Raw genomic sequence first — 13,247 nt, 5'->3', positions numbered from 1 at the left:
GAGTTTTTGAATTCCTTCCAAATTTTAAAGTTTTGTACCAAAAACAGTTTTTTGTTACAAAATTGTTATTTTTGCAATAAAAAAATAATATTTTATCCAAAAATCAGTCAATTTCGTTTATATCAAGCACTGTTACTGACTATAAATCTTTAATAACACACATTTCGAAGTTTCATTATAAAAATTTAATATAGAATAAATATAAATGTGTAAATTAAAAATAAAAAAAGTGTTCGGTCGGAGCAGGGATTGAACCCACGACCCTTTGCATGCAAGGCAGACATGCTAACCACTGCTCCACGTGGCAAACAAATGTATGTTTCTGTTAAATAATGTTATGTTTGCATGGGCTCGTGGGCGCTGCAAACTATGCTATATAAATGTAATTTATAACGATAATTATCTCCTGGTGACTATAACATCTACGTAATCCAGTGGATAGTGTGTTGGCTTACAAACTGTATGGTGCTCGGTTCGATTCTCCGTGCAGGCGAAAGGTAAAATTTAAAAAATTTATAAAAGTGAATAATTTCTTCAACATTATTTGTATTACAGAAAAAGGTGCCAAGAACTAAAATATTTCGTGGATGTGAAAATTACGAGTATGTTAGGCAATGAGCAGAATCGTCTTTGGGAAAAATTCTTCCAAGCATATAATATTTTTGGACTCAAAATGCTTCCAAACATATAATATGTTCACATAAAACAAACATATTAATGTTTCGGCAGTATCCAATAATATATGTGCTTCCTGCAAAATATGTTTGGAACATATGTTAAAGAAGCGATTTTTTTTGAGGGTGTACTTATTTCACTTATGGATGGTGTTTCTGGTAAAGTTGGCAAAAAATCGACGACGTAAATCGAAGTTGGATGGAACAAAAAATTTGACGACGTAAATCGAAACAACGAACATCGATGGATTGCTGTATTGTACACTGTTAGAAAAATATGTTTTTCATATGTTCCGATATAAACAAAATGTGTTTCGGGCACAATTTTTAAACACAATATATTTAAGTGCCAACATGTAATGTTCCTAAACTAACACTAAATGTTTGGGACACATATGTTAATATGTTAAAATATATTATGTTTGGGGTATGAATGTTTCATAAAAATAATATGTGTGAATGTAAACATATATAAATTTACAAATTTCGAGCAAACATATATATGTTTACAATTTCTGTGAAACGGTTGTATGTTGTTTCGGAAAACTGCTTTATGATAAGGCCAAAAATTTTATATGCTTAAGTCTAAATATTATTTAATTTGAATATTAGAAAGAGTATTCGGAGTAAAGAGAATAGACATTCGGAACCAAGAGCATAGAGATTTGAAAAAAAACAGCATGTGTTTTCGCCTTGAGAGGAGAATTTTATGTATGTGGGGACTGTAAATTTTTAATAACCCACATTTCGAAGTTTCATTATAAAAATTTAATATAGTGTAAATGTCTAAATTGCAAAAAAAATTGGTTCGGTCGGAGCAAGAATTGAACCCACGACCCTTTGCATGCAAGGCAGACATGCTACACACAAAAAATTTTTTTTCTTATTCAATCACGAAATTAATTGATCCAATTAATTTTTTAATTGAAATGTCTTCAATCACGGAAATGATAGTATCAATTAAAAAATTAATTGAAAGTCAATTAAAAAATTAATTGATCCAATTAAAAAATTAATTGATGCTATTAATTGTTGTGATTGATTTTTGTTTCAATTAAAAAATTTGTTGATTCAATTAAATTTTTAATTGAATATCTTTTCAAACTCAATTAAAATTTTAATTGGAAAATTTTTCGTGAAATTTTTTTCTGTGTAACCACTGCTCCACGTGGCCAACAAATGTGTGTTTCTTTTAAATAATGTTATGTTTGCATGGGCTCGTGGGCGCTGCAAAGTATGCTATATAAATGTAACTTGTAACGATAATTGTCTACTGGTGACTATAACTACTACGTAACCCATTGGATAGTGTGTTGGCTTACAAACTGTATGGTCCTTGGATCGATTCTCCGTGCAGGCGAAAGACAAAATTTAAAAAATTTGTAAAATTAATAATTTCTTCAACATTATTTGTATTACAGAAAAAGGTGCCAAGAACTAAAAATTTCGTGGAAGTGAAAATTATGTGAGGGAATGATCACAATCTTCTTTGGGGAAAATTCTTCCAAGCATATAATATTTTTGGGCTCAAAATGCTTCCAAACATATAATATGTTCACATAAAACAAACATATTAATATTTCGGCAGTATCCAATAATATATGTGCTTCCTGCAAAATATGTTTGGAACATATGTTAAAGAAGCGATTTTTTTTGAGGGTGTAGTTTCATGTTAAAATAGGACAAAAATAGATTATTAATTTAATATTGAATTTATTCAATATTTGAATAAGTATAATTTATTTTATATAATTCATTTTAAGTGCTATATCGCAACACTTAGTACTGACAACTACCTGATATTGTGCATGCGAAGATGGTACTATGGACATGCTAGAAGAAGTTTGAATTAGCCACGCACGTAATATTTTCGGCAAACCGGTCGATTGCGTTGAGTGGTTGCTAAAAACGTGGGTCGGCTAAGTCCGTTAAGTGGCCGTATATTGATTTCAGTTTTGGAAAATAGTTTGAGGAAAACACCTCAGCTTTCTCACAAAGAACAAATTATGTTGATATCTTTATCCGTTCCACAGTTAGGGAATTATTTCAAAAAAAGCGATTTAGAACCTTTGTGTGCCGCAAGGGAGGTCATAACTAGAGGTGTGCACGTGAGTAATATTTTACTCACGCTCACGCACACTCACGTCGGAAATATCTTACTCACGCACACTCACGTACGATATTGTTTGGTAGGTCTCACGCACACTCACGAAAAAATCATTTTGGCGATATGCAAAGAATGAAGCCGACCCATTTTTGTCGGCGGCGGCTGACACTAAATTTTTGCCTCCGGCGGCCGCGGCTTGACGGCTAAGCCGATATAAATTTGTCTATTCGGCGGTGGACAATTATCCATTATAAAATCAATTTGAAGTTATTCGAATGGTATTGAGATTAGTTGTACAACCAATCTTACAATCAAATTTATATTTCGTTCAGATTATTGCAAAACTGATATAGCAGTTTGAAATTAATTGATTGTGGGTCGAAGGTTCAAAATTTTGGCAAAAATACGACAATTATTAATAATTTTTTATACCCTCCACCATAGAATGGGGTATATTAACTTTGTCATTCGGTTTGTAACACATCGAAATATTGCTCTAAGACCCCATAAAGTATATATATTCTGGGTCGTGAAATTCTGAGTCGATCTAAGCATGTCCGTCCGTCTGTTGAAATCACGCTAACTTCCGAACGAAAAAAGCTATCAACTTGAAACTTGGCTCAAGTTGTTGGTATTGATGTAGGTCAGATGGTATTACAAATGGGCCATATCGGACCACTTTTACGTATAGCCCCCATATAAACCGAACCCCAGATTTGGTTTGCGGAGCCTCTAAGAGAAGCAAATTTCATCCGATCCGGCTGAAATTTGGTACGTGGTGTTAGTATATAGTCCAGAGAATGAAGCCGACCCATTTTTGTCGTCGGCGGAAAATACTAATTTTTTGCCTCCGGCGGCGGCGGCTTGATGGCTAAGCCGATATAAATTTGTCTTATCGACGGCGGACAATTATCCATAATAAAATCAATTTGATGTTATCCGAACGGTAATGAGATTAGTTGTACAACTTATCTTACAATCACATTTACACATAATTCAAATGTTCTGAGCAAAATGTTTGCAAAATTATTATAGCAACTTGATACTGACGGATTTTGGGTGGAAAGTTAAACATTTTGACAAAAAATGCAACCATTATTAATAATTTTTTCTGATTCAAATCAATATTTTTGATTAATTGGCGGCTAAGTTTGAGTCGAGATGAGTCGACAAATTCGGCGACGGCTTCGATTGGTAAAAACTAGTCGGCGGCGGCTAAAATCGGCGGCGCGACTCGGCGGCTTCATTCTCTGATATAGTCTCTAACAACCACCGTGGTGTAATGGTTAGCATGCCCGCCTTGCATACACAAGGTCGTGGGTTCGATTCCTGCTACGACCGAACACCAAAAAGTTTTTCAGCGGTGGATTATCCCACCTCAGTAATGCTGGTGATATTTCTGAGGGTTTCAAAGCTTCTCTACACGGATGAAAAAGACTGTTTTTCATATGTTTGGCTATAAACATTATATGTTTGGAACACAAATTTTTAAACACAATATTTTTGAGTGCAAGCATATAATGTTCATAAACTAGCATAACATGTTTGGGACATATATGTTAATATGTTAGAACCTATTATGTTTGGGACATAAAATGTTTTTAAATATAATATGCTTGGATGCAAACATATATTAATTTAGAAATAGCCTATAAACATATATGTGTTTAGTAGCTTGGAGCGCTATTTAACAGGGAGCGATATTGAATTAAGTTGGTGGTTGTTGCTTGTTATTACAAAATTAACATTTTATTTTTCCTTGGACAATTGATTAGCTACTGCTTTGATCCTTACAAACTGTGTGGTTTGCTGTTCGAATCCTCGTCCGGCAAAAGGTAAAATTAAAATAAAAAAAATCATAAAATTGAATAATTTCTTCTACAATGTTTGTATTACAGAAAAAGGTGCTAAGAACTAAAAAATCTCGTGGAAGTGAGAAAGATGTGGGGGAATATACAATTAGGCAGAAACAAAATTTTGAGCATTCAGGTCGAAAACCTATGTTGTTAGCACCTATATTACCTGTTTATTTTCATAATTCATTATGATTGTAAATATATAAATAAATAAATAAAATTTTGAGCACAATATTGTTTGGGAGAATTTTTTTAAGCATATAATATTTTTGGGTGCAAAATGTTTCCAAACATATTATATGTTCACATAATAACATATTGTTTTTTGGAAGACAACATTATTGAATTTGGATGCAAAAATACAAAATGTTTGGAAATTGACTACCCAAACATATATTTTTTAGATCAATATGCTTTCAAACATATTATATATTGGAAGAGATCAAACATATAAATGTTTGGGCAATAGCCAAAAATATATATGCTTGAAGCAAAATATGTTTGGGAGTATATGTTACAGAAGCGATTTTTTGTGAGCGTGTAAGTGGTTTCACTGGAATGTCGAACGCCGTTCGGACTCGGCTATAAAAAGGAGGGCCCTTGTCATTGAGCTTAACATGGAATCGGGCAGCACTCAGTGATAAGAGAGAAGTTCACCACTGTGGTATCACAATGGACTGAATAGTCTAAGTGAGCCTGATACATTGGGCTGCCACATAACCTAACCTAACAACCATGCAAAAATTGGTCCACATCGGTCCATAATTATATATAGTCCCCATATAAACCGACACTCAGATTTGGCTTGAGGAGCCTCTTGGAGGAGCAAAATTCATCCGATCCGGTTGAAATTTGGTACATGGTGTTAATATATGGTCTCTAACAACCATAAAAAAATTGGTTCATATCGGTCCACAATTATATATAGCCCCCATATAAACCGATCCCCAGATTTGGATTGCGGAGCCTCTAAGAGAAGCTAATTTCATACGATCCGGCAAAAATTGGTCCACATCGGTCCATAATTATATATAGCCCCCATATAAACCGATTCCCGGATTTGGCTTGCGGAGCCTCTAAGAGAAGCTAATTTCATCCGATCCGGCTGAAATTTTGGACGTGGTGTTAGTATATAGTCTCTAACAACCATGCAAAAATTGGTCCACATCGGTCCATAATTATATATAGCCCCCATATAAACCGATATCCGGATTTGGCTTGCGGAGCCTCTAAGAGAAGCTAATTTCATACGATCCGGCAAATATTGGTCCACATCGGTCCATAATTATATATAGCCCCCATATAAACAGATTCCCGTATTTGGCTTGCGGAGCCTCTAAGAGAAGCTAATTTCATCCGATCCGGCTGAAATTTGGTACGTGGTGTTAGTATATAATCTCTAACAACCATGCAAAAATTGGTCCACATCGGTCCATAATTATATATAGCCCCCATATTCAACTTAAAAAAAAAATATTCATATAATCTCATGTGTACAAAATTTTATTTATGCATAGGTATGTATACAATATTTTTATAATATTAAATTGAGCCGACGGGCTTTTTGGGCAGCAAATAAATCAATGACTTCTGCTGCTCGTCCTTAGCAGTTTTTTTGGTCTTCTTTAGGTTCCGCTTGACAACAGTCCAGTATTTCTCAATTGGGCGGAGCTCTGGCGTGTTGGGAGGGTTCTTGTCCTTGGGAACCACGTGCACGTTGTTGGCGGCGTACCACTCCATGGCCTTTTTACCGTAATGGCAATATGCCAAATCCGGCCAAAACAGTACGGAACAACCGTGTTTCTTCAGGAAAGGCAGCAGACGTTTATTCAAACACTCTTTCACGTAAGTTTCTTGGTTGACAGTCCCGGAAGCTATGAAAATGCTGCTTTTCAAGCCACAGGTACAGATGGCTTGCCAAACCAGATATTTCTTTGCGAACTTTGACCACCTAGATTTGATCACCTTTGGAAGAGCAAAATTTACTTGATTCGGTTGAAATTTGGTATGTGGTGAAATTTGATACATTACGCAAGTATATGGCCGCTAATAATCATGCCAAATTTGGTCCATATCGGTCTATAGTTATATAGAACCGATCCCCAAAAATAATCTACCAAAATTTTATTTCTATAGAAAATTTTGTCAAAATTTTAGCTGAGCTCTTGGAGGAGCAAAATATATCCGATCCGGTTGAAATTTGGTATGTGGTGAAATTTGATACATTACGCAAGTATATGGCCGCTAATAATCATGCCAAAATTGGTCCATATCGGTCTATAGTTATATAGAACCGATCCCCAAAAATAATCTACCAAAATTTTATTTCTATAGAAAATGTTGTCAAAATTTTATTTCTATAGAAAATTTTTCCAAATTTTATTTCTATAGAAAATTTTGTCAAAATTTTATTACTATACAAAATTTTGTCAACATTTTATTTCTATAGAGAATTTTGTCAAAATTTTATTTCTATAGAAAATTTTGTCAAACTGAATTATATACGTATTTAATCGGCCTTTTTTATTTTTGTTTAATATACTCGTATACCCCGTATGGACTAACTTACAATTGAGAAGACGGTGTTAAGAAGATTTCAGATACCTTGCCATCGGCAAGTGTTACCGCAACCCAAGTAATTCGATTATGGATGACAGTCTTTAGTACAAGTTTCTATGCAATCCATGGTGGAGGGTACATAAGATTCGGCCTGGCCGAACTTATGGCCGTATATACTTGTTCTGATTTAAATCGATATTTTTGATTAGTTGGCGGCTAAATTTGGGTCGAGATGAGTCGACATATTCAGCGGCGGCGTCGACTGGCAAAAAGTGGTCGGCGGCGACTAAAATCAGCGGCGCGACTCGGCGGCTTCATTCACTGCTGGCGATATGTTCGTTCGGGGATATGTCCTGTTGTCCAACATATCATCAAATGAAATGTTAACATTATGTTTCGCCTAAAAGTATGCACTGTTAAATTAATTTTACATTAGAGTGGCTCTGAATAAACTAGCACAGTAAAGATTCGAACAAATTTTCCTTGTTACCTGATTTAATTAGGAAAAATCGCACAAAATTACTTACCCTATTGCCATATTACATTGAGGTACGAAAAAAAACGATCATATTTTTCATTTTCCTTTGAATTTATTTAGATTTCAGAAATATAATTAGTGTGTCTGTGTGGAGGTGTGTGTGTGTGTGGGTTTGTATGTTTTTGGATGTCCTTTGTATATCCGTTTAATGTAAGTAATTACAAACATATCCATAAGTTGGATATAGCTGTTGTTGTTGTCGTTTGCATTGTTGTTTTTGTTGTATTGACAATACGTAGGCATGATGGCATCATCATAATAACAATCATTGTAAAGTAACGTGTATTTAACATTTTATGGTTTGTCTTGGGAATTATATGAATTGTATCCACATATATATAAATATAACTGTATAGATGACAAATATCAATTGTATCTATACCTATATGTATATACATATAGATACATATATAAAGATGGTATTTTAGGTTTGTAGTGTGTAGTGTTTTTTTTTAATACATTGAACATTAGGCATTGCTGTAATTTGTATTTTTCTTGGTATATTGTTTTTTTTTGGGGGGAAGTACAGATGAGTACATTGGGGATATATAATTTTCTTCGGTTTTTTTTTATTACTATTATTATTTCATAATACAATGTTAGCATTTTGTTTATGTATATATATAATATATATCAGTAATATAACATTTAATTCATTTCTTCGTCTTATATGACTTTCTTTAACAACTGCAATAATAATATTAAATTGTTAATAATCTCATAATAATAATAATAATTAATAATAATAATATTTTAAAGATTGTGTTGTTTTGTTGTTAATTAATAATTATAATTTAAACAAATACTGTAAAGTGAATGTTATTGTGTTAATATATTTTTTGTAAATATAAATTTTAACTAAATCCCTCTATAAACTATATATGTAATCGTAGTATGCCGTATATGTTAATATCAGTAGTTTTGCAGGTTCTTCAATTTGTCTAAATTTGTATAGTAGAGCGTGTGTTGGCTATCAATCAATTGAACAATTTTTTTTTTTAATTTCGTTATAAGTTTAAGAGATGTCATCAGAATTATAATTTACAATTTGATTTTGGAAAAAATTTCGTTTTGTTAAATTTGATTTGTTTTTTTTTTAGATTTGATTAATCGAATTTTTTTTGACTAAGTTTTGAAATAAAGCACATTTTGTTTTGCGAATAGTTTTTAAATTTTTTTTTGTGTTGTATCATCCACTTGGCGAGGTTGGGTCCAAGTGTTTAGTTTTTCACGATTTACTTGGATCCAACGACTAAGGATTCGAATTCGTTGATTGATTAGTGATGGTGGTTGTTGCAGTAGGGTGTCGGTTGTGGTTGGTTTGTTTTTTTTTTTTTAATTTTTTGATTATTTTTTCATAGAGGAGAGTAGTAGTAGTAGTACAGAGTAGGATAGATTACATAGAGAAATAGATCACAACAAAGTACAAAGAGATAAAGAGGCAGATTATTATGTTGGTATCATAGTTCAAGTCATGGATGAAACGAACAAATGTCATAAACTTTTCGATTTTTTTTGCAGTGAATTATGGGCTGTAGTGCATTTTGAAAGACGAGCTTGTGTGTGCCTTCATTATTTTCATTCTCAATAAACAAACAATGGTGCATATGAAATATCTCTCTTATGAATGGCTATACTGTTGTTTTTTTCTAATAAAGTTTTTCTTTCCTAAGTCTTTCAGTCGATCATTGGCTCAAAACTTTATTAAGGTGTATGTTTTGTTTTGGTTTATAAAGAGTACTGAGATGGTGCATGGGCATTTTGTGTAGGTCATAATATATTTCAACGGTATGTTGGTTAATTATTATCTAGAAATATTAGTTAGTGTTACCAAACGAAAGCATGAGAAAACATGAAGAGTCTTTAGCAGCGTTACCATTGAAAACTTCCAAAAATTTTGCAGAAAAAGATTCGTTCATTGGTAATAAGTGGCACATTTTTTTAGAAAAGTGACATCATAAAGAGAGAAATTTTGACAAAACTTTGTATAGAAATAAAATTTTGAAAAACATTTCTATAGAAATAAAATTTTGATAACATTTTCTATAGAAATAAAATGTTGACAAAATTTTCAATAGAAATAAAATTTTGACAACATTTTCTATATAAATAAAATTTTAACAAAATTTTCTATAGAAATAAATTTTGTGGTAAAATGTCCTGTAGAAATAAAATTGGGACAAAATTTTCTACAGAAATAAAATTTTGACAAAATTTTATATAGAACTAAAGTTTTGACAAAATTTTCTATAAGAATACAATTTTGACAAAATTTTCTATAGAAAAAAGATTTTGACAAAATTTTCTGTAGAAATAAATTTTTCTATAGAAATAAAATTTTGACAAAATTTTCTATAGAAGTAAAATTTTGACAAAAGTTTTTATAAAAATAAAATTTTGACAAAAGTTTTTTTATAAACAAAAATTTTCTATAGAAGTAAAGTTTTGACAAAATTTTCTATAGAAATCAAATTTTGACAAAATTTTCTATAGAAATACAATTTTGACAAAATTTTCTATAGAAATACAATTTTGACAAAATTTTCTATAGAAATAAAATTTTGACAAAATTTTATATAGAAATAAAGTTTTGACAAAATTTTCTATAAGAATACAATTTTGACAAAATTTTCTATAGAAAAAAGATTTTGACAAAATTTTCTATAGAAATAAAATTTTGACAAAACTTTATAGAAATCAAATTTTGACAACATTTTCGATAGAAATCAAATTTTGACAAAATTTTCGATAGAAATCAAATTTTGACAAAACTTTCTATAAAAATGAAATTGTGACAAAATTTTCCATAGAAATAAAATTGTGACAAAATTTTCTATAGAAAAAAAATTTTGACAAAATTTTCTATAGATATAAAATTTTGAGAAAATTTTCTATAGAAATCAAATTTTGACAAAATTTTCTATAAGAATAATGTTTTGACAAACTTTTCTATAGGAATCAAATTTTGACAATATTTTCTATATAAATAAAGTTTTGACAATATTTTCTATCGAAACAAAATTTTTACAAAATTTTCTATAGAAATTGAATTTTGACAAAGTTTTCTATTGAAATAATATTTTGACAAAATTTTCTATAGAAATAAAATTTCGACAAAATATTCTATAGGAATAAAATTTTGACAAAATATTCTATAGAAATAAAATGTTGACAAAATTTTCTATAGAAATAAAATTTTGACAAAATTTTAGAAAGTTTTCTATGGAAATAAAATGTTCTATAAAAATCAAATTTTGAGAAAATTTTCTATAGAAATAAATTTTATGATAAAATATTCTATAGAAATAAAATTATGACAAAATTTTCTATGGAATTAAGTTTTTGACAGAGTTTTTTTATAGAAATAAAATTTTAACAAAATTTTCTATAGAAATAAAATGTTGACAAAATTTTCTACAGAAATAAAACTTTGAAAAAATTTTCTATAGAAATAAAATTTTGACAAAAATTTCTATAGAAATAATATTTTACCAAAATTTTCTATACAAAAAAATTGTGACAAAATTGAAATAAAATTTTGACAAAATTTTCTATAGAAAAAAGATTTTGACAAAATTTTGTATAGAAATAAAATTTTGACAAAATTTTCAATAGAAATTAAATTTTGACAAAGTTTTCTATTGAAATAATATTTTGACAAAATTTTCGATAGAAATAAAATTTCGACAAAATATTCTATAGAAATAAAATTTTGGCAACATCTTCTATAGAAATAAAATTGTTACAAAATTGTCTATAGAAATAAAATTCGACAAAAAATTCTATAGAAATAAAATTTTACCAAAATTTTCTATAGAAATAAAATGTTGACAAAATTTTCTATAGAAATAAAACTTTGAAAAAATTTTCTATAGAAATGAAATTTCGGCAAAATTTTCTAGAAATAAAGTTTTGACAAAATTTTCTATAGAAATAAAATTTTGACAAAATTTTCTATAGAAATGAAATTTTGACAAAATTTTCTATAGAAATAAAATTTTCACAAAATTTTCTATTGAAATAAAATTTTGGGAAAAAATTCTATAGAAATAAAATTTTGTCAAAATTTTCTATAGAACTAAAATTTTGACAACATTTTCTATAGAAATAAAATTTTGACAATATTTTCTATCGAAATACAATTTTTACAAAATTTTCTATAGAAATAAAATTTTGACAAAATTTTAGAAAATTTCGACAAAAAATTTCTATTGAAATACAATTTTGACAAAATTTTCTATAGAAATAAAATTTGACAAAATTTTCTATAGAAATAAAATTGTGACAAACTTTTCGATAGAAATAAAATTTTCGATAAAATTTTCTATAGAAATAAAATTTTAACAACATTTTCTATAGAAAAAAGATTTTGACAAAATTTTGTATAGAAATAAAATTTTGACAAAATTGTCTATAGAAATTGAATTTTGACAACATTTCCTATACAAATAAAAGTTTGACAATATTTTCTATCGAAATACAATTTTTACAAAATTTTAGAAAATTTCGACAAAAAATTCTATAGAAATAAAATTTTACCAAAATTTTCTATAGAAATAAAATGTTGACAAAATTTTCTATAGAAATAAAACTTTGAAAAAATTTTCTATAGAAATACAATTTTGACAAAATTTACTATAGAAATAAAATTTTTACAAAACTTTCTATAGAAATAAAATTTTGACAAACTTTTCGATAGAAATAACATTTTTGATAAAATTTTTTATAGAAATAAAATTTTTGATAAAATTTTCTATAGAAATAAAATTTTGACAACATTTTCTATAGAAAAAAGATTTAGACAAAATTTTGTATAGAAATAAAATTTTGACAAAGTTTTCTATTGAAATAATATTTTGACAAAATTTTCTATAGAAATAAAATTTCGACAAAATATTCTATAGGAATACAATTTTGATAACATTTTCTATTGAAATAAAATGTTGACAAAATTTTAGAAAACTTTGTATAGAAATAAAATTTTGTCAAAATTTTCTATAGATACAAATTTTTTACTTTTTCTATAGAAATACAATTTTGTATAGAAATAAAATTTTGACAAAATTTTAGAAAGTTTTCTATAGAAATATGTTCTATAAAAATCAAATTTTGACAAAATTTTCTATAGAAATATATTTTATGATAAAATTTTCAATAGAAATAAAATTATGACAAAATTTGCTATAGAAATTAGTTTTTGACAGAGTTTTTTTTTATAGAAATAAAATTTTGACAAAATTTTCGATAAAAATAAAATTTTGATTAAAGTTTCTATATAAATAAAATTTTGACAAAATTTTCTATAGAATAAAATTTTGACAATATTTTCTATAGAAATAAAATTTTGACAAAATTTTCTGTAGAAATAAAATTTTGACAAAGTTTTCTAGATTTTCCCATCGAACATAGATTTGCGATTTATTGAGGTAAGGTGTAAAATATGCAACATATTATTTAGCAATCGAAATCACAATATGATTTTATCCTTGGCGGCAGCTGTTAATCGTGCAAAA

At 28.9% G+C, this 13,247-nt stretch overlaps 1 protein-coding gene across 2 annotated transcripts in view; it reads right to left on the bottom strand.

Moving 5' to 3' along the window:
* Positions 1-7,766: 7,766 nt before the first annotated feature.
* The window catches only part of LOC142242914 (uncharacterized), a 56,795-nt gene continuing 51,314 nt past the window's right edge, over positions 7,767-13,247 (bottom strand). The window contains exon 12 of one of the 2 annotated variants that reach the window (XM_075314406.1): positions 7,767-8,421. In XM_075314406.1, the coding sequence (XP_075170521.1) occupies positions 8,401-8,421 (21 nt within the window). In that variant the 3' untranslated portion in view covers positions 7,767-8,400. Of the gene's footprint in view, positions 8,422-8,698; positions 8,987-13,247 lie in introns of those variants that run through there. The other variant, XM_075314399.1, reaches the window with a different exon arrangement.

Source organism: Haematobia irritans, chromosome 1, assembly GCF_050003625.1.
Source record: "Haematobia irritans isolate KBUSLIRL chromosome 1, ASM5000362v1, whole genome shotgun sequence".
Lineage (NCBI taxonomy): Eukaryota > Metazoa > Arthropoda > Insecta > Diptera > Muscidae > Haematobia > Haematobia irritans.
This window is presented reverse-complemented; position numbering and strand designations above follow the sequence as displayed.